We start from the raw sequence: 22,646 nt of genomic DNA, 5'->3' as shown, positions 1-22,646 counted from the left end.
TCAACCATACATATGAATACAGACGAACAAAACAGCATTCCTCTGGAGCCACGATACCAATACTCGCACACAGCATATGTATTCCATATAATTATGGTAGCATAAAAACATAACCACAAAATAATATAGCCCATGAGTGTCATGGGCTGTAGATTGGAAGGGGCATGTGATGTTATGCTGGAGCCATGTTTCTGCAAGAACAAGCATTCATCACAGATAAATGCAATCCAGGTTGTTTTCAACCGAGTGAACAATGGAGGGCAGCACCAACGGGAGGAGCCAGCCTCCAGTCCAGCACTGACTCCAGTGACACCTCTGCTCTCTCCCACACTGCCTCCAGTGTCTCTTTACCTGGGCCACTGCAACAGGTGACGCCATGGCATAAGGGCCTGGTCTGCGAAACCGAGGCCACGCAGCTTCCCCACCATCGGTCTCATCAATAAAGCAGTGAACCAGACTAGCAATCTTCTTCATTTTTCCAATGTCCAACAAGGTCTTGGGATCATGAGGAGCATGTCCAAGACAATCACTTGCGCCGTTTGTTGGATCACGCATCGCCTCTGATGCTTTCCTCCTTGGATGGCCGTAGCTGTTTGCAAATTGACACAAAACAGGTCCAACTCCATGGCTATTGAGCAACTCGCTGGTGGAGCAGACCTGCAGTACTTGATGTTATGCTTCTGGCTGGCAGCGTGTTGGTCTCTATGAGAATTACAGCAGTGTTATCCTCATCTACAAGCAGAAGGGAACAGGAATTGGAGTCCCATCTGGTTGTTGAACGTGGACTATAAGATCCTGTCCAAGGCCATCACCAGCAGGGTCATGTGCTGTACCAGACTGGAAGATCTTTGACAGCCTCATGCTGCTCAGGGACACCATTGTCTACATGCAGGACAGGAGGGGTGGATGGCTGCCTGGTGAGCGAGGACCAGGAAAAGGCCTTCAACAATGCCTCCAAAACAGGATGAGGGGAAAGAATCTCTACGCAGACATCTGTAGTGCAGCCCCATTAAGTCTGAAGTCAGGCAGGGTTGCACACTGTTCCCTGTCTCATTTGTGTGCTCTGTAGAGCCCTTTGCTGAAGCCATCCAGAAGGATAGGTGACACGGCCAAGCAGTGGAGGAGGCCAAGTGAAAAGCCCCCTGTACACAGATGATGGCAGAGTCTTCAGTCCGGACATGAGGTCGGTTCACAGATTGATCAGCATCTGCGAGCAGTTTGAGTTACTATCAGGGACCAAATTTAACCACACAAAGCGGGAGGCCATGCTGTTCGACAACTGCTCCGTTCAGGTCTTATTACCTGAAATTGCTGGGGATCTGGTTCAGAGGGACCAAGGGCTCAAACAAGAATTGGCTGGAGCAGACGGGAAGGGCAAAACAGAAATTGACTGTTGGGAGGATGTTCCCTCTCAATAATGGAGAAGGACCTGGTCATCGGGTGCGAAGTCCACTTTGTGCTGGTGTACTTGGCATAGGTGCGGCCTGCCTCCTGCTCCTCCAGCTTGGCAGTCACCCAGGCTGTCTTTTGGTTCATCTGGGGATCCAAGATGGATTGAGTCAGATGGGTCATGATGCACAAGTCCCTGGTCAACAGGGGCAGAAATGTACCCAGTGTTGCCCTCTTCCTGATGACCGCATTCGCGTGTAGCTGCAGCAGGCTGCGTGTGGAACTTAAATACATGGACATCACATACCACTACATGCTGAGGTTCCATCTGTCACAAGTGTTGACTGAACTTTGCTACACGACCTGTCCTTCATTGGAATTGTTGTGACAGACCAACAGATTTGACCGCCAGTCCATCAAGGATTGGTCACCGGTTTCGCTCTGCAGACACTGCAAGAGAAGGACCCAATGGCCGCAGTGGGGTGGTTCCCTGAGCAGAGTGCCCAGACCATTTGGCAGAATGCCTCATTACTAGATCTCAACAGCAGGCACTAAGTTCTTGCTTGGCTGGTGTTGAGGAGGACCCTCCAGGTCAGATCCTTCCCGCATGCTCAGAACATCACTCCCACGGCACGCTGCCCCCACGATGACTGTAGAGGGATCGAGACAGTCACTTACATCCTTGTAGACTGTGGGTTTGTGAAGAGGGTGTGGAGAAGGATGCAAGGGCTTGTGACATGGTTCATCCTGAGCAGTCATATGACAGAGGACTCTCTAAGGGCTGTTCTTAAGGTCACACGCAGAGACAGATATCAAATGCTGCTGGAAGATCATCATCTTGGTGAATTATGCCCTTTGGTCTGCTCAGAACTTGTTGGTCTGCTAGCACTTTGAGATGTCCGTAGAGAAACTCTACTGACTGGCACACGCCAGGCTGTAGGAGTATGTGCTGAGGGACGCACTGAAGGTTGGTACACCAACCACAAGGACTCCCAGTGGAAGAACCACAGTATTGGGTTCTTCCTCTGCTGGAGAGGGAGTGACGAATGTAGGTGAGGAAGCTCCTCAATTATTGTATCAGTGTACCACTCTGGGGAGGGTGGGGAGGCAACATGAGTGACAATTGTGCTTAAGCAATGTAATGTAACATTAGATGCCTTATTTACAAATATAAGAATAAAAATATTTTGTATGGTTTATATTTGTAATTTTTTTATTATATGAATAAAAAGCAAGTTATTCTTAATGATCTCCAGAACTTCAGTTATTCTCATTCCCACTCCCAAGTTAACATTTTGCTTTTAACTGTCTTTTTATCCAATGTCCTAGATTCCACAGCTGAGGTAAGTGAGTCTGAATGTCAAACTGGCCTGTTATAGTGTGAGCTACCCTCTATGTGGGAGTGCTAACTGCTGAAAGCTTGAACTACTGAGGCACCCTGAGGAATAATCCTAATCAAAATTGTTATTTCCAGCATCCTGAAAGAATTTGTCAAGGGATTCTTAGAGACCAATGCAAGTCAAAACCATGAATTAATGATTACAACGTACAATAAATGTAATGCTGAATTGCATTTCATTGTACATCTGACACAGAAATTTTGAAGGGTAATGTCTTCATGAAAAAATGATTGCAAACCTTTCATTTGTTTCCATACACAAATTGCATTGCAACATATGTTATTTAGATCCAAGGGCAATGTGATGAAATGATACAGGGATCATCTAGCATTCTCATTCTTAAAAAGAAAAATACAATCACCAAGGCTTTTTCATAAAGATTGCTGCTCTCAATCAAAAAGAAAATCTACCTCATCATCTTCTGTTGACCTTGGTTTGAAGGAAACATAACTTTGTAATTGAAATTTTGCAGTGCATGGCAGTGAGGATATTTAAAACATCTGGGGCTGGAGATTCAAATAATCAGCACAGCGTAGCACAGCTGCAGCAGCTCAGCTAAAGGAAGCAGAAAATGCCACAGGCACTTCGCATATCAGGCAGCAGGTGTCAAAAGAGAAACGGAGTCCTAGATCTGTAATATTGACTGTTTTCCCTTCTCCATAGATGCTGCCTGAGCTGCTGACTACATTCCCACACTTTCTGTTTCTTTTTAAACTCACATCTTGAGTATCTGCATTTCTTTTTACTTTTGCCCCAATTGAATAGGCTCAAATTGGACTTGTCCTCATTTTGATAATACAGGTTAACTGCTGACATTCAAATTGCATATTTGTCCATTATAGCATATGAAGTCAAAGCCAATACTTAGTAAGCCGTAGTCTTTGAGGAGCAAGAGGTGTATTATCAAGGTGGCAGCAGGGTGGAAGCATGGCCTGGGATAATGCTGTCTCTACTGGAAGATGTGACATGTTATTCTTACCCCATGTTAAATTCATGTACTGTTACTAGCTACCACTTCAACACCCCTCCGTCCCCTTTACCTCCTACCCTACAGTTTCCTTTTCTCATTCTAGGAGAAAGACAAGTTGGAAACAACCCAACCTATGGTCTTCAGCTGGTCTTTTTAAATACACCTATTGCTGGAGACTTGTACAGTCACAGCCCAATTTTTAAACTACCAGATATGTCCTCCCTTCCCTGAATGAGTGCCATTTTTCTTCAGATGGAAACCAAGCCTATACCATTTTGCCAATGCCAAATTCACCATCTTTTTAAACAAGTCTCACTGTTAAGGCAAGGCAGTACAGGTATTTGAGAAACTCTTTGTCATGCTTATGAAAATCTCCCTTAAGATTTTTGAATATCTCATGCTGACAGCAAAGCCCTTTTAAAACAAATACCTCTGTGCCTGTTCATTGTGAGCAAGTGTTTGCAGTGCCCGCACCACTTCATTTTCTTCTTAAAGGTGCCTGTTTCTTTTGCATTCATTTCTTTGCCCTTAAATAATGACTGATTAAAAATGGAAACAGATTTAATCAGCTGGCCTTATTCAGACCCAGATTTATTTACTATATGTACATCGAAGCATACAATGAAATACGTCATTTGCTTTAACAACCAAGGCAAGTACGGATGTACTGAGTCCACATTCCAGTGCCAACATTGCGTGCCCACAATGCCCTGGCAGAACAACACAGAACACAACAGAAGCAAATACAACAAATAATAGAACAAGCCTGTTAACTGTCTCCCACCCTCCATCCCACTCACACACACAGACAGTCCTCCAACTCCTAGACATTTCTTCAGGCTCCTAGGCTTCAGCCCATCAGGGTACAGTGTCCAGACTTATGGTATAGTGCATTGTTAAGATGCAAGTCATAGATGGGCTCATGCACAAAAATTAAACCACAAATTTATTTCCCACCCTTCAAAGCTGGAACATCATGTCTCTGAAACAAAGACAAAGAGAAAATGATAATGGAAGAATTTAGTGAAAATCTATTTCAAAACCAAAGTCGAAGTCAAGTTTATTCTCATAAGCACAAATACATGTATGCACTGGTGTAATGAAGAACTTACTTGCAGGAGCATCACAGGCACAAAGCATCATATAAGCAGCAAGAAAAACATAAATTAAATATAAATTATAACACAATTTAAGACTAAAACAAAGTTAGGCTGACTTAGATTAGCACAATAAACAAGTAAATATCCTTTAGGTATATTTAACAGATTATAAACTTCATCCTGATGTGAGATTAAGCCTTGAGATATTGCAAATAATTTTCACATTCTGCACATTACTAGTGCGGAAACTGCAGGGGTACACAAGAAAAATATGAATGGGGAACAAGGCTGTCCATTTGCCGACTGCTAATGCTTTAGGTACTGATGAGATTAAAGCTAAGAAAGGTTTTAACATTTATTCTTCACCAGGAAATTAAAAATTAGCCAGTAAGCAGAACTCTGGCAGATTCTATGGTGCTTTTCATAACATTATCTTTGTTCAGTTATCTTTTACTGATGCGCAGAAGAATTCTCTAAGTCCTGCAGCTTTTTGGGTGAGGACTGATAAAGGGGCTGTTGGAATTCTTTGCAGATACTTTGTTCTCTTTCAGATAGAATATGCAGAAAACTATTTGTGTATGCTGATGGATTTTCACCTTGCAAAAGTACCATCCATGGAAATATGTAGTGTCAACCGGTGGTACTGCAAACACTTCCACCAGAACTAATCTTGTATGGCTCCATACTGTGGCCAAAGTCAGCAAATAATGCTGCCTCCACTCACAAGCAGTATGTGTGTGTGTGTCAATGGCACCCTGCGAGGAATGCAAAGAAGGCACTACTGGTTAAACTTCAGGTCTTTTCTGTTCAATATTTTATTGTCCTACCCAGTATTAAGATAGTAATCATAAAGATGAATGGACAGGAGCTCATTCAGATGTATTCATCCAAGGGAGAAGTGCCTGTCAGTGAAATGGTGTGATATGAATGACATAGTAATAATTGGTGTTTAAAGGTGTTAACTATTTGCTGCATATTAGAATAATGACTTTTTTCTCAGTTCAATTCCATGATGTATCATTATGAACAATCTTCATTATGTTTCAGGTTCATTTTATTGCATGTGTGTTGTCACTAGCTTCACTTTGCTGCTAAATTCCATTACTGTGAGGATATGTAAACTGTATTTTTTGGATTTCTTTTCCTTCCTTCCTTCAATTCTCTCCCTACCTCCTCCTCCCCCTCTTCCAATCCACCCTACCATTTTCTCCGGTTGTAGAAGTAAGTGAGCCTACGAGCTCGACCCAGATTCAAGGTCAGTATAGAGCACTGTCATTTCTGTGGCTGCATCTTCTCAGCTTTTCTCTATTGCATGAGGGAAGGGGTCCTCTTTCAGCACTGTCAGGGGTTTTACTTAATTGGCAAGCAAAGTTAATGCTGTTTAGAAGCAAAGAATCAACAACAACTCATAATTTGACTGAGAGTTTTCCTTAAGAATATTTTCCTTACTACTTGCAACAAGAGGAGTGGAATAATGATACTTTAACACATAAAAGTCATATCCATGTGTTATAGCTGCAAATAGGTTCCAGATTTAACTGTTCTGCAACTGAGAGTGTATGCAATCTACTGTATTCATGTCCTCCTTTAAACAGTATGAAACATCAAAATATTTTCATATTGTACCAGGAATGAAAACTCTATGGTTGATAGGAAAGATTAAAGAAAAGATTAGCTCTAGTTATCACATATATATTGAAACATACAGTAAAGTGTGTCATTCTGTGTCAATGGCCAACATAGTCCAAGGATGTGCTGTGGGCAGCCCGCAGATGTTGCCACACTCCTGGTGCTAATATAGCATGCCACCAACTCACTAACCCTAACCTTATGTCTTTGGAATGTGGGAGGAAACTGGAGCATGCAGAGGAAACCTATGCAGTAATGGGGCGAACGTAAAACTCCTTATGGACAGTGACGAGAATTGAACCCCAATCTGTGATCGCTAGTGATCCCAGTTAGATTGCATTAAGCAAGCATGGAGGCCTTCTAGGTGAAGTGTTTCTCCACTGGCTGTTTTAAAACTTTAATCTGATTGCTTGAACGAAACCTCTATTTTCACAAATGATTTTAGAAATGCTACTTATGATTAATTGAAATTTATTGGGACTTCATTTATTCCTTCATGAGAAATGGGGAGGAAAAAGAAATTGAGCCAGGGATTTATGCTAAGCTGGCCTGAGTTGCACAGTTGCTGAGAAATTGGAATTGACTGTCTTGTGCTGCCTAAAGTACCAAAGCACACTTGGATCTCCTGTACAATTGGGCAAAAATACTTTTAAAGCAAGCCAGTGGTACTTTGCACCGAGATTATGGTTGCAATAGCACTCGAGTGACTGTCGATGGAAGCTGCAAACAAGGTTGCCACCTGATACATCGTTGCCCGCTAGGAAGTGACAAAATGATTAAAGAACACTTTCCATACTTCCACTGCAGCTGAAATGACTATCCTGGGAAAATACAGAGGGAGTGTAGAGGGGGGAACAGTGGATTCCTCTGAATCGTGACATACCCCTTGCTTCCCCCATGTTGTGGCCCTCAGAACTCCTCTGTCAGGAGTGACTCCAGGTCACTGTGAGTTGCAGGTTGATGGTTGGATAGTGATCACTGCTCAAACATTACTCTAAGGCAGATTCCACTATCTTGAACACTGCTGTGTGCAAAAAATGTCAGTGACAGGGTTTAGATGATGTCTTCTTGTCCATTCCTGCATAGCGAGCTCTTGGTTATTTTGTGAGGAAACATTAGCAGTTGCAGTTTGCTTCCAAAAGCTCTAAGTTCTTCCAACTGTGCAAAACATGAGCACTTAGAAATTCTTGACTTCAGTAGAACTGTGACTATTGCTAGGGAAACTTCAGCCATGCTAACGTTAGTTGTGCGCTAATTTCCTATTGAGTTTAATTTCACCAAGGTGTGATCACTACTGTGATTATCTATGAGAAGAGCTGCTTTGATTGTGTAATTGTGTGCATGGATCCACTTTCTCTTGTGGATTTCCATTTTGTTGTCATAGCAACAAACATTCTAGGATACCAATCAGAGCAAACGTAGCTCTTGCCACGTTTCTTAAAATGAACCTATTAGTCCAAGCTTCTGAAGGAATTAATTAAGTTTAAAAGATCTTACAGAAGAAATTTCTTCTCAGTGGGTGTGCATCATATGTGCATTTCCTTTCTGAAACTCAATCCCATTGATTTTATTGGAATCATGTTTTGAACAAAGTAATTTGCAAATCTGCTGCTGTATCACTTGTTTTGTGCATGTGACCAAGGACAAGCTTCCACCCCAGTCCTAGACAGGAACATTTTACAGTTTAAGGATAATCTATTGAAACGAAATGATACTCCTTGATCAGTTCCCTCCATGGACCATGTGCAATCAACTTTATCATTCATTCTACCCAACTCAATTGAATTGGGAAAAAGCTCTAGAACAAAACTATTCATAGTCCAAAGCAGGACACATGCAGAAAAACTCCACAGCCTTTTCCTTTAAATAAACTTCAAATGCTTTTGCTTTCCTTACTATCACACCTGCATGCAACTTAGAAAACATCCATTTGGGGTTAGACAGTCCAACTCAGTGACCCCCACAACACTGCTGCAAGTGCTTAATCAGTTTGCATGAGCAGGCAGAGCATGTGTCATGTGTAGATTTATCGTGTGTCTAGCATGAATAGTTTTATTCTTGTAGTTATACATGCCTTAGGCTGTTCATTCCAGACTCCATCCACCCTCCGGGTGAAAAGGTTTCCCCTCAGATCTCCCTTACACCTTGTTACTCTCATGTTAAACCTATGTCCTTTATATTAAATACACCCACATTCAGGAAATAATTCCTGTGATCTAACTTATCTTTACCCCTCCTATTTTATGTATCTCCAACAGGTCACCCCTGAGCCTCCTCCAACCCAGTGAAGACAAGCTCAGCCTATCTAGTCTTTCTTTATGTCAGAAATACTCCACTCCCGGAAGCACCCTAGTAAATCTCATCTACATTCTCCCCAGCACAATTACGTCATTCTGTGAGAGCAACTTCAATTATTAGATAATTAGTCTTTTCATGTAACTATTCCAGTAATGAAACAACCTTTTGAAATAAACAAGTTATCAGTAAGTTTGTTATCCCCTCAGCACCAATGGCTGTGCTGCACTTCTCCCAAGTCTAAAGTCCCACACATAACAGGAAGTGGTGCAGGCATGAGTGTCGGAGGCATCATCACTTCCTGCTCACATATTTTTCAGGAGCAGGAATCCGAATCATTTTACTTAATTTTGACTCCCCCAGACCAATGAAGCTATTGACAATATTTTAATCGTGTTGTAAATGAGACAAAATGAATTCAACATACTATTCTGGATAATATAAAAAATGGCACACTGCACTGGAAGATTATGTTGCTAGAACTGCATTTCCATTCACTTAATGCCTTGTTCATCTTGAGAATTTGGCTCTGTGAAGGAAAGGAATTAGGTTTTTGTTGTCATTTTTAGTTGTTGAAAAGAAAATCAATAAGGTTTCATTCTCCATGTCAACTACATTCCAGTACTTCATGCCTTCAAAGATTGTCCCATATTCTAACCAAAGTTCTTTGGAATAACATGAAATAAGTTATTTTTTAAAAAAATAATTTTATCAGATGAACAATTAGTTAAATAGCTAACCACATAAATTAAGATGACTTGCAAGTACACTGCTTGACCCTTGGTGATTACATTTCAATTATACTGCATGTCATGACCAGACTTTTTTCATTTAGGATTCATATTTATAGCTTTACAGAGAAAAAAAATGAAAAATGTGGAGAAAATATCCCATATTAAATGACAAGCTTCAAAGATATGCATTGTCATCTTGTTCCTGTGCAATAGGGAAACTGGAAAATATATTAAGATTAATAAGTTTTATTTTATTAAGAAGTAAAATTCTTCAGGAATCAGACAGAACACTACCATAAAGAATTTTAACATTTTCATCATCTTTTCTGCCAAAAGAGATTGTTGATTCTGTGATGGAGGTGATTTTTTTTTTCCAAGTTTAATCAAAATTCCAATTTTTATGCAGATGTTCCATTAGATTCAGAAGTGAAAGGTTAGCTTTCTTTGAAGAAGTTTTCAATTTTTCATACAATTGAGTTATGAAAAATACATCCAAATCAACAGCTTTCCTTTGTGGAAACAGAGGCAGCTGGTTGAACTGATGTGGACTCAAAATTCATTCTCATTGGTTATTCTCATTCTCATTCTCATAAGTGCACGATATTGTTATGCCAACACACTGGACATTCCTTCTCCAAGTTCATTCTACTGAAGTTGATCGAGTGAATTTCAGAGACAGAGTGTGACACGAAGTAATAACTATATAGTGCATTTAATATTGTCAATAAAGGATGTATTTCAAGGTGGTAATATTTCAGAAGAGAGAAGATGCTGCAATACGACAATTAAATATTTTCTGTTCATGCCAACTACATTTATCTGCTGTGTTAGCAGAGACAATAGTAGGTAAGAGACAAAGTAATTCATGAGTGTATCAGGTTTTCATACATTAATAGATTACACACAATTCCACTATTTCAGCTCATTTTTTTTTGAGTTTTTATGATGCACCATAATCCGACTGGAACATTTTTAAATCTTTGACAAAGACAAAATTGATCTAGTTGCAGAGAAATAGATTATAACATTATGATTTTACTTGCACCCAATATTTTTCCTCACTGAGAGACATATTTGCCATCAGCTTATGTCTGAAACTCAGATTCTAATTGCATTGTATACTGGTACAGATTTATACCAGATCATCCCATTGTACAGGGAAACTTTGCTTGATAAAAGAATCAATTGGCTTCAGATCAAAATAAAATGAACTGAAATAATCAAACTACTTCAGCTATATTATAGCTATTTATAGAGCCAAAAGTATTTGCTTAGAAATTGCAGTAGTGATACCCTGTCAGTGCAGAAAGTGGTACCTCAGGTGGTGTCTTTTTTGCTGTTCAACTAACCTGTTATTTTGTTCCATTTCTGTCTATCATGTCAACCTCATGGGGCCTGGGCGCATTCTGCTTTTTATCTTCTTTCATTTTCATCATGTGAGTAATCATATAACCATTTTTATCCTTTTGTTTCTCCATCCCATTCCCTGGACCCTAAAAAGGATAAATTGCAAGTACAAAACCTTTGATTTGTTAAAGAATAATTGTATTCCATTTTTTATACCTTTAGCTTATATCAATGGTTAATTAGGTGGATAAAAGAATAAGTTATTACCTGATCTATGAACACAAGCTTTTAATCTTGCAAATCTTTTGACAATAGGATTACTTTCTTTGATGAAAGGTACTGAAGTTCTTCTTTTAGTTTACCAAAAAAGAGACAGGTTTGCCTTTTCATAAATCCACAGGATATCAAATTCTGTATTTAATACATTAGATTTCCGAGATGTAGTATTTCTAAATATGAAAATGCAAATAACTATCATTAACTTATCCATTGTGTTAAAATTACATAATTTAGATTGCCATTATTTAGCTAAAGATTAAAATAACTGCATTTTATGTGAATTATAAGTATATTTTTTCTGAAATTATATTTAGCCGACTGACATCGTATTAAAGTGGAAGTATCGCAATGAAAGGAGCACTGTCTCTTTACGATCAGTTTCCATGGCAGTGTGTTGACATGAATTGGCTCCTGAATGTTCTATCCAGTGAATTTAATGTTGTGTGCTTAACCCTGCGTTTCTTCTCGCTCCTCTCAAAAATAACAAATTTTGTACTGCTGAGAGATGAAAGGAAATGGCTGACACTTCGAGAGAAATGCTTGACAACCTGTAATCAGGTTGATTGTTCAAGTTCCATTTAGAGCTGACATGGTTGAATAATTGTTAGGTAGGGTCTGTACATTACAAATACAGAATTATAATCCATTTTCATGGCCACAGTTACACTAATATTCAATGCCCATTCAGCGAATGGCTCAGATACATTGTGTGTGGAGAAAACACCGACTAGAAAGAGAAAAACAAAATCAAACAGTGTTGACCCAGTCCAGCCTAATGTTTATTATAAACACATTTATGGAAATACAAATAATTTCATAATGAAACAAGTAAGTAGGAACCTACATATAATGACATGTATAGCACTGATTCAATATTTCCTAACTTGACTTTGGGCAGTCGTTGATTGTTCTATTGGATATTTACAATAAAGAATAGTCCAGGTGTATGATGTCAAGAATTATTGATAACACAGCTCTTCAGTTAGTTGGAGTACACTTTTAATATGCTTCAGAATCTTGTTTAACAGTAATTTCAGAAAATACTTCAATAACATTTAGAAAATATGAGCCACAGCATTTAAGAAATACATATTTTGTAGCTGCTTTAGTTCATTTCCTTTCAGCTTGGTACTTTCTTTGCATTCCCTGTTTTTTTTATATATTGTACTACGACAGAACCAACCATTGAAATAATCATTCTGGTTCCAAATCATTTGATCTTTGACATTTCAAAGAAAGTGACCCTGTGCTTATTCTGCCCTTTACTAATCTGTTTTGAGCTCTATACACATCTTCCATTTAGATTCTTGCTAACAGTCATTATCAAAAAGGTTGTTTCTTTTTATTCTGCCCTGAGCTAAAATTAAGAAAAAATTATAACTAAATATCACTTTCAGTACTTGAGTGTGTCATGTTCCCATATCAATGGAAATTATGCATTTCAGAAGCAAGAAAAAGCAACCATTTCAGTTGGCTAATAGAAAGTACATTTTCGGGGGATTACCCATGCATTATGTGTTTATTTTGTCTGATTCCATAGTTGCCCGGTGGGTTTTCATTCCCAATTAAAGACTGCAGGATATCTTTCAAGCGATATCGCCCTTGTTCCTGGGGAATATCTGGAAAACTCACTGAGGCATAGATCCTGCAAATGATCATAAAATGTTCAGAAAAAAATGTACTCTACTTTTTCTCCTTTTTATTACTTATCTGCATCTTTGGGTATCTCAAGAAAAATCGTCAAGAAAATATTCAGGAACTGAATTAACGTCATTTGGAATCAGTTTGATATAGATCTGAGAGCAATACATTTCCAAAACCCCAAGGCTTCTCTAAGTGCCCAGTAATTCACTCCAGTAATTCTATTTGTCCAGTTGAAACTCAACTGAATAAAGTTGGTCGTTGTCATTTTTTTCATTTAGTTGGGTGACAGATCTGCCTCCTGTTTCTTGGGCAAAACCTGTATGAAACAAAGATGGAGATTTAACTCCACCTGTGTAATTCAGATATATTGACTTTAATGTAGTGAATTGAAAAAGAGGTTGATTTTTCCCAACATAAGCCATTATTTCAGATCATAAATCGTAGGATGAGTTTCTAGCATTAGTCAGTTGCAGACCCTTACTCCATCCCATATACCTGTACATTAACAATTTGAATATGAATATAGGAGGAATGTGAGTAAATTTGCAGATTTCACAAAAACTATTGGTGCTATTGGCAGTGAGGAGGATAGACTTAGGTTACAGAATTATAAAGATCAGTTGACAAGTTGAGTAGAATAATGGCAGATGGATTTCAATCCTGATAAATGCAAGGTTATGTACTTTGAGTAATAAGAGTAGGACATGTACTGTTAAATGGCATGGCCCTTAAGAAGTATTAAGGAACAGAGGGACCTTGGTGTATAAGTCCGTGGATTCCTAAAGGTGACAGCACAGGTAAAGCATGCATCCTGGATGTTGGCCTTCATTGGCCAGGGTATAAAATATAAGAGTATGGAAATTGTGGTACAACTTTAAGAAACTTTGGTTTATCCACAGCTGGAGTATTGTGTGCAGCTCTGGTTGCTACACTATAGGAAAGATGTGAATACACTGGAGTAGGTGCAGAGGAGATTCTCCAAGGTGCTGCTTGGTATGGAATATTTCATTATGAGGAGCAATTGGATAGGCCGAGTGCTTTTGTTGGAATAGGAGAGGACCAAACAAAGGAATGCAAAATTGTTAAGAACATAAATAGTGTAGATGTTTCCCATGACTGAGACATTGGCAAGAATAAGTGGCTTTCAAGGGATTTGAGGATGGTTCACTCGTAGGGTGGTTGTAATCTATGTGAGAAGGTGGTGCAAGCAGGTAGTCTCCCAGCAGTTAAAATATATCCAGACAAGAACCTTATTTGCCAAGGTATAAAAGGATATGGACCAAAGTATTGGTTAATTGGATTAGTATAGATTAATACTAATCGTCAGCATAGACATTGAGCACCAATAAACCTGTTTCTGTGATGTAGGACTCTGTGGCTCATAAGATATCATTTTCCATTTTTCATTCTTCCAAGTCAGTTAACTCTTCTCCCCTACTCCCTGTATGTCCATATCATCAGGAAAGTGGGGACAATATATAAAGCAGCTTTACAACATATCAAAAATATCACACAATTAGTTGATGAGGTGAAACTTAGCCTACTGAATTAAAGTCAGCTACCTAAAGAAACAACTCTTTGATCAAAATCTAATGTTTAATGTAGTTTTAATAATGCTATTTAATGCAATTTAAAACTTTGTGTTGCAGAATGATTCTAAATTTGACTTGACTTAAAAGAAAATTTTGTGTTATGAACTTTTCTCAGGGCATTGTACATTTAGGTTCTTGTAATATTATCTTTGAATGTTGAATTTTATCATTAAATTGCTATATAATTTTATTTACATTTGCTAAAAATTTTCTTCAATTGCATCTACTTCATTCATTACAGTCTATATGGCAGCAAAAGGACATTTATATGAATATCCCTTATTAGATCTGAGACAGTCATATAACATAATGTCCTTAAGTGATTCCCTCAAATAAAAAGTAAATGTAATCCTTGGATAAAAGAATGCCTTTATCTCAAAGTCAGCACTTCCTAAAATCAAGCATATTTGCTAATAATTATTGTTGCCTGAGAAATGTTGTGGTTTAAAATGACAGTGCCGCATTTCATTGTCTGTTTTACTAGGATAACCCAGAACACCTAAAACCTGAGGCAAATCCTTACATTACTTGCAGTAGCTTAGGATTCTATGTGCTTGTTCACGATGAGGAGATCTGTCTTTCAATACAGTTTTTAAAATCACATCCCAGCATGAATGTTGATTTGTGTTCACCTCTAATACTATACTCTTTCACTAAAAGGTGTAAGCAGCTACAGGTCAATGATTTTTTTTTTCTTAATTCCCTAATACAGTATCTCTGAGTTAAATTTTCAGTGGGGTTTTGTGTTCTAGCGACACCATGAAGTTAATTGAAACTGGCTCAAATTCATGTAGTCTATTATACCGTTCATTCAGATGAAAGCCTTTGCATAAGCTTAGACCATAGGTTCTAATGGTGAAAGGAACCATTACCCTTAATACCACATGGCACTAATGCAATTCTGAATACTAAAAGGCAGACCTTAAAAAATAATAACATACCTAAATCATTTTGAGCAAAGGAACCCGTAAAATCTAACAGCTATCAATCGTTCTGGGCTTGGTAAAGACTTGTACTGGAACTCCAGGAGTCTACTGTCGTTACATCCAGTTAGCAGCAGGTATCCAACATAACCAGTCTAATATTTTAAGCATAATAGCGGTTCACACTGCAGGAGTCCATGGAAAAATGGAGGTTACATTGATTTAGGATGGAATGGGTGCACGATGCAAGAAAAAGTTGTGTTTTTATGTATGGCAAACATTCAATTCAATTTTATTTATGAAGAAATTCATGTTGTTTTAGGTAAGTATTTCATTTAATCATTCATCTGTGTTTTTTTCCATTAAAGAAAATGAAGTTGGTGCAAACTCAGAAGGAGATGAATAGCACCTGCAGTGCAGTTTGTTCAAAGTTAGATAAAGAATTTTGCTGATGAAAGTTTGAAACTGTCAGTCATGATAGTTGGGAGTTTAACTACATGCTGTCTAGAGAGGGAAAGATATAATAAATAAAGAATCAGACATTTTAAGTAACAGTTCTTGCAAAACCATCTACATTAATTCAAGCATTGCTTTTTTCATCTTTTACATTGATATTGTTGCAAACATCCTTTTTTATGATTTGTTGTTGTTTAAAAACGTATACTTCAATATGAATAATCTTTTTGTGAACTAATCATTAACATTTTTAACTATTTTGAACAATTTGCAATCAACTTTTTCTGTTGACAACTATTCATTCTGTCTGCAGCCTGAAGTGATACATGCTTCTTGAATTGAATATCCAGTTCTTTAGACATCATTATATCAGTCCTGAGCAGTCAGAACTCACAGTGTGGCACAAGACTTTCAGACCCGCTTCCAGCGGAAATTTATTTTCAAGCAATAGTAAACAGCCATTCACTTTGATAGCACATTTGGTGGAATAGCTCATGCATGAGAAAGGGAAGCCCATAGGCTGAATGGTTAACAGAGTTGTTTCTAAACTTCTTACCTTGTAAAATATCTCCCTATTCTTAAGTGAAATAATAAGATTTGCAGATACTGCTGTGAGTTTTGTCCGCACCTCTTCTGCGAAAGGCATAGGAAACAGTCTTAACTAGGCACTTCAAAAAGGGTGGAGAGAACTTTCTCTGGTGTTCAATATTTGTAAACCAATTATCCCCACAATCAATTACCTTGCTAACTTGTGAATTCAACTGAATCCTATAATGACCATGCAGTGTATTGCCAGTTAAACATGTAGGACTGGACATTCCATGCACTGTTCCTTAGATAAAGGCTACAACTAAGTTGCCTGCAATTGCTTGGTATAGTCACCCAGCAATAAATTCATCATTGTCAACCATCCAGTTGAGTTGATGGTCGGATGTCTGCTCTTGTTTCATTTTGGGTTGCCATTACTGTAAGGAAAATGGGATTGATTGCTCTTGTTTTGTCTATAACACATTAAATTATTCACTTGGGTACCTCCAAAAGCACTTTTCATAGCACTGGACCTTCGATTTTTGAATGCATGTATTTAGCTCTGGATATCTCATCCAGTGTCATATGACTAATACTGAAATCTTGTATTGAAGTTACCCCCACACTCTTGTTGCAACTTAGTTTACATTTTAATTGTTTATCATAAGCTTTTTGCTTTCTTCAATTTTTTTTAGAAGAGAAAACTTCCACAATTCTTGCAAATTGGAAAGGTTTGTAAAATGAAAGAAGTTAAAAATGCATGAACCAAATTATAACTGCACTACAACTTAACAGTCTGTGAGATCTAAGAATACTAAACTAGATGCTGGTGTTCTAGCAAATAAATTAACGCATTAACAAAATAAATTGGTCTACAGTTGTTGCCTCTTGAAAGCTTCTAAGTAAATTTGCTCCATTAATTAATTCCCAATATGGAAATCCCTTTAAAATGTCTGTTGCTTTGTAGTGTTTCCATTCATCTAGTCCAATTAGCAGAGTTGTAGTGACCTGGTTTAGTCATTTAGTTTGCTGTACTTGAATGCATTGTAAACTTGTGCATGTATTGTATGTGTTTAAAGTTTTCATCAGTAGCATTGGACCATTTCAGACTTTGCTCAAATACTTAAAATAATCATTGTGATATAGAGCTTTTTGAAATTGTGTTTCTTCATAGAAAAGAATTATGGCCAAATTCCTGGTAAGATCAATCAAGATTTTCTAATGATTTTGGAGAGGACTGATCTTGCCAGGCATGATTTGGTTAGTCAAAATGATTTTTTTTCAGATGTTATGTGAGAGGATAATTTAATTTAAAGCTTATTGGATATATAAGAACATGTTATAGAGTTTATGGTTGAGAAATTGCTGGAAAAGTAATGGCTTGTTCATTATTAATGCATGACTGACCCGCCCACCATCATATCCCAAGCAACCTGTTTTGACTGAGTGATGTCATAAGTTGTGAATCATCACAAGCTGCTGAATAATTTGCCTTACTCCATCATTTGCTGCACAAAATCCTCAGTAAACATACTGAGTGTGAAGGAAATTTGCAGTATTTATTATATATTTTTACTTTATTGTTTCTTTTATCCTCCTTTTTAACAGATTTTCTTTCATTACCTTCATTTCTTAATGCAAGCATTACTAAATGGCAATAAAAGAGGACTGCGTGTCCTCATATTCTAATCTAATCTTATTTGCTTTTAACACTCCATTTAATTCCTCTCCCATCATTTTCTGTGGCTTCTCTTCTGTTTTTGTCCTCAGATTGTATTGAATAAGATGATAGTCCATTGAAGCCAAAGCTCAAGTGCTACTGAGCAGTCCTTTGACTTGTTGCAATGTTATCAGTTTGCATTTCTAGCAACTTGTGTTGAAAAAGTGCAACAACTTTAAGGCCAAGGCCAAAATTCCTATTCACTGTGTTTGCCACAAGTTGAACTGCTCCAGCAATTGCTACGCCATTGTGGAATAACAGATGTTGGCTTTTAAAATTTAACTGTGGGGTAATAGGCTCAAATGCTTAATTGATTCTCCTTCTACAATTATAGCAAAAAACAGATATTGAAAATTTATTTACTGTTTTCATTTGAATGTATGGATATTGCTGCTCTAACAGCAGAGAAGGGAATTTTACATGAACGCCATATGCATTTGTACCCATTGTTACCACAGTGTAGCCATATCCTTGTGATTATCACTTAAAGTTAAATAACCTTGACATTGGCAGATCTTGACAGTCTTATGACATGAGGTAACTCATACTTTTTCCCTTCATATCCTATCAATAAAATAGAAATTCTGTGTTTTAAGGGTAGTATGTGAAGGTAACATTGTGGCTGGAAGTGCTATGCATTTTATCAATATGTTAAGCTATCATTCTGATGGTACGGTAAAGATACGTTTTACACAATGACAGAATTTTCATAGTCTCTCAGTATTGACAGTAAAGATGAAAATGTCGTCACTGAAAGACTTCTGAGGGTGCATTAAAGATTTTGCATGGGTGACACTTAATTAATTAAACTGGCCCTTCATTCTTTTAGCTGCCAGATCATATAAAAGTCACAGTTTTCCTTTAAAAACCTTCTCTTAAACAACTCTCAACACATGACCTAATACTTGATACTTTATTGTCGCCAAACAATTGGTACTAGAACGTACAATCATCACAGCGATATTTGATTCTGCGCTTCACACTCCCTGGATTACAAATATTAAATCTTAAAAATAGTTAAAATTAGTAAATATTAAAAATTTAAATTATAAATCATAAATAGAAAATAGAAAAATGGGAAGTAAGGTAGTGCAAAAAAGCCGAGAGGCAGGTCCGGATATTTGGAGGGTACGGCCCAGATCCGGGTCAGAATCCGTTCAGCAGTCTTATCACAGTTGGAAAGAAGCTGTTCCCAAATCTGGCCATATGAGTCTTCAAGCTCCTGAGCCTTCTCCCGGAGGGAAGAGGGATGAAAAGTGTGTTGGCTGGGTGGGTCGTGTCCTTGATTATCCTGGCAGCACTGCTCCGACAGCGTGCGGTGTAAAGTGAGTCCACGGACGGAAGATTGGTTTGTGTGATGTGCTGGGCTGTGTTCACGATCTTCTGCAGCTTCTTCCGGTCTTGGACAGGACAACTTCCATACCAGGTTGTGATGCACCCTAGAAGAATGCTTTCTACAGTGCATCTATAAAAATTAGTGAGGGTTTTAGGGGATGGGCCAAATTTCTTTAGTTTTCTCAGGAAGTAAAGGCGCTGGTGGGCCTTCTTGGCAGTGAACTCTGCTTGGTTGGACCAAGTCAGATCATTTGTCATATTGACCCTGCGGAAATTAAGGCTTTTGACCTGTTCCACTTGCGCACTGCCGATGTAAATTGGGTCGTGTCGTCTGCTACTCCTTCTGAAGTCAACAACCAATTCCTTTGTCTTGCTGATGTTGAGGGATAGGTTATTGTCTTCGCACCATGCCACCAAGTTCTTAATTTTCTCTCTGTACTCAAACTCATCATTACCCGAGATACGGCCTACAATTGTTGTGTCCTACAATAATTGGTAGGAGTTCACAATGAGGGGGAAGTCCTATCAAATAGAGTCTGCCTTAAGAATAGTATTTAATATCATTGATTGCTAATTAGCTGTCACTACTTGTTACTGGAAAAGGGAATATACTGTTGATTGAAAATGATTTACCGCCAATTAATTAGTAAACATCTGATATAAAAGTATGAGGAGGCCTTCTGAGATCAGTGTCTGGTTTCTGAAGAAGGTTATTTTTGGAGATAATTTCAGCAGAGAATACAGAATGATTGCATTATCCAGCTTGTAGCAAAGCAATCATTTTATTCTTCAGGGTCCTTACTTAGAATTCCCTTGTCTAGTGCTAAGTGCACCATGTAGTCACATTAACTTAGTCTCTGCATCCAACATCCATTCCATTGATTTCAATGGAGATAACTTGTAGATCTGCTGCATTTAGTTCTAATAACCAGGAATGAATTTCCACACAGCTGACTCAATTATCTTTTTTAGATCAAGCAGTTGCTTGTTCATTGGATACTGTTCCAATCAGTTTGGAGAACTGTCCCACCCATAATCCTCCACAAAGTATTAAGTTTTCATTTTGTATTTAAATACAAAATGGAATAAATTGTGTTTCATTATTGGCAGCATTCTGGTGGAGCCATCACCTATCCATCTTCTGTTGCTTGGCATGCCTTGAACTTCTGCATCTGCACACTGCAGAGTATGGGATTGTTGAAGGTCAAGTGCTGGCACGTCCGACCTCCTGCAGCACTGCAGTGCTGAGTGACTGCTCGGGAAGGTAATGAGCTGAGCAGCTGGATGTGCTTCTCATTCGCCCCTTCAACATTACTTCAGCCATTGATGGTACTCAGTGTGGCCCCATTCATTTGAAATATTAATAACATTAACATTAATGGAGCATGAACAATATTGATGAAATATAATTTATATATGTCAATTAATGGTAAAATAAAAACAAGAATATAAGCCGACAAATTGGAAAAAAAACAAATAAATAGTAACTAAAATTGTGGGTGATGCCATAGTTAATTAAGAGATATCATAACCAAAATATATTATTTAATCAACACACATCAAAGTTGCTGGTGAATGCAGCAGGCCAGGCAGCATCTCTAGGAAGAGGTACAATCCCGTCTCCTTCAGATCCCATCATCAGCTCCTGGGTCCTCAAAGGCTCCATCTTCCTCTCACCCCAACCCTCCCCTCTCCATTGACACCCCCAGCCTCCCCCCTCCCCCCTCTGATCCCAGCTCTCATCCGTGCCGGGTCTTTACCATCCCCTCCGACCTTCAACTGTCGGAGGCAGAACGCTCTGTCCTCAGTAAGGGCCTCATGTTTGTCCCCCTTCGCCCACACCTCAGCGAGTTCCGCGTTCGCCATGATGCGGAACTCTTCTTCCGCCGTCTCCGTCTCCGAGCCTACTTCTTCGGCAAGGACTCTTCCACCCCCACCGATGACCCCTTCTCCCGTCTACAACCCTCCTCTTCTTCATGGGCGCCCCGCTCTGGTCTTCTGCCTGCTCTGGATCTCTTTATCGCTAACTGCCGACGGGACATCAACTGTCTCCACTTCACCGCACCTTGTCCCCATTCCAACCTCACTCCTTCGGAACGCTCTGCTCTCCACTCCCTCCGCACTAATCCTAACCTTATTATTAAACCCGCCGATAAGGGGGTGCTGTTGTAGTCTGGCGCACTGACCTCTACCTTGCCGAGGCACAGCAACAACTCGCAGATACCTCCTCTTATTTACCTCTCGATCGTGACCCCACTAAGGAGCACCAGGCCGTTGTCTCCCACACCATCACCGATTTTATCCGCTCAGGGGATCTCCCATCCACTGCTACCAACCTTATAGTTCCCACACCTCGCACTTCCCGTTTCTACCTCCTACCCAAGATCCACAAACCTGCCTGTCCTGGCACACCTATTGTCTCAGCTTGCTTCTGCCCCACCGAACTCGTTTCTGCATACCTCGACACGGTTTTATCCCCCCTTGTTCAATCCCTTCCTACCTATGTTCGTGACACTTCTCACGCTCTTAAACTTTTCAATGATTTTAAGTTCCCTAGCCCCCACCGCTTTATTTTCACCAGACTGTACCTCTTCCTAGAGATGCTGCCTGGCCTGCTGCGTTCACCAGCAACTTTGATGTGTGTTGCTTGAATTTCCAGCATCTGCAGAATTCCTGTTGTTTGTATTATTTAATCCATGTTCTTGATGTCACTGATTATCACAATGCAGTGAAATCAGCTTTTGACAACTACAAGGTATCAAAAGCCAACAGGGCAGGGTTTCAGGTTATACCATCTCAGGACGAATCTGACCTAGAGGTCCACCCTGTTTCATGATAGAAGGCCTCAGGACAGGTCATTGCATGTGCGTTGCAGTAAGTAAATGAAGCTGTGGGATTATTGTAAGAGAACAGATGGGATCCAATAGAACTGGAGCATGCCACAATGTAAACCATACCACAAGCTACCTCCTCCTCCTTTGAAATATTTTGATCTGAAATTTGCCAGCAAAACTAAACTCCAAAATATAGTAAAAATTAAATACACAGAGAAATGTAGAACATCAATTATTTTTCCAGAAGTTAAAGGAAATACGACCGACAGACCATCTGGGCAGTACTGAGATACAACTACATTTCCAAAAGCATTTGTTAAGCTTGCTGTTTGGAAGCAGATTCAACACCTGCCATTGCAGCGTGAGTTTAGACTTGTGACTAAGGATGAATTTCTGTCCCACTGTTCCTTAGCATGCAGTGACTTTAAAGGTTTCAAGCACCTTTCAGAGGTATTTCAGGTCAGAGTGAGC

At 39.0% G+C, this 22,646-nt stretch overlaps 1 protein-coding gene and 1 long non-coding RNA gene across 6 annotated transcripts in view; one reads left to right on the top strand and one right to left on the bottom strand.

Moving 5' to 3' along the window:
* Positions 1-22,646, top strand: part of opcml (opioid binding protein/cell adhesion molecule-like) — a 1,007,280-nt gene that overhangs the window by 983,435 nt on the left and 1,199 nt on the right. The window contains exons 7-8 of one of the 5 annotated variants that reach the window (XM_072238353.1): positions 6,079-6,114; positions 17,461-17,546. The exons of 1 other annotated variant lie outside the window; for it this stretch is intronic. In XM_072238353.1, coding sequence (XP_072094454.1) covers positions 6,079-6,114; positions 17,461-17,546 — 122 coding nt within the window. Of the gene's footprint in view, positions 1-6,078; positions 6,115-16,981; positions 17,018-17,460; positions 17,547-22,646 lie in introns of all 5 variants that reach the window. 3 more of the 5 variants (XM_072238352.1, XM_072238355.1, XM_072238354.1) reach the window with 3 other exon arrangements.
* LOC140185099 (uncharacterized) overlaps positions 4,350-22,646 on the bottom strand; it is a 118,006-nt gene continuing 99,709 nt past the window's right edge. Inside the window, exons 3-5 of the long non-coding RNA XR_011882499.1 lie at positions 11,132-11,313; positions 10,867-11,010; positions 4,350-4,741 (exon numbers count right to left, since the gene is read on the bottom strand). This is a non-coding gene — a long non-coding RNA (uncharacterized lncRNA). The remainder of the gene's footprint in view (positions 4,742-10,866; positions 11,011-11,131; positions 11,314-22,646) is intronic.

Source organism: Mobula birostris, chromosome 20, assembly GCF_030028105.1.
Source record: "Mobula birostris isolate sMobBir1 chromosome 20, sMobBir1.hap1, whole genome shotgun sequence".
In the NCBI taxonomy this organism is placed as follows: Eukaryota; Metazoa; Chordata; class Chondrichthyes; order Myliobatiformes; family Myliobatidae; genus Mobula; species Mobula birostris.
The sequence above is the reverse complement of the archived record's forward strand: the minus strand, read 5'-3'. Positions and strand labels throughout refer to the sequence as shown.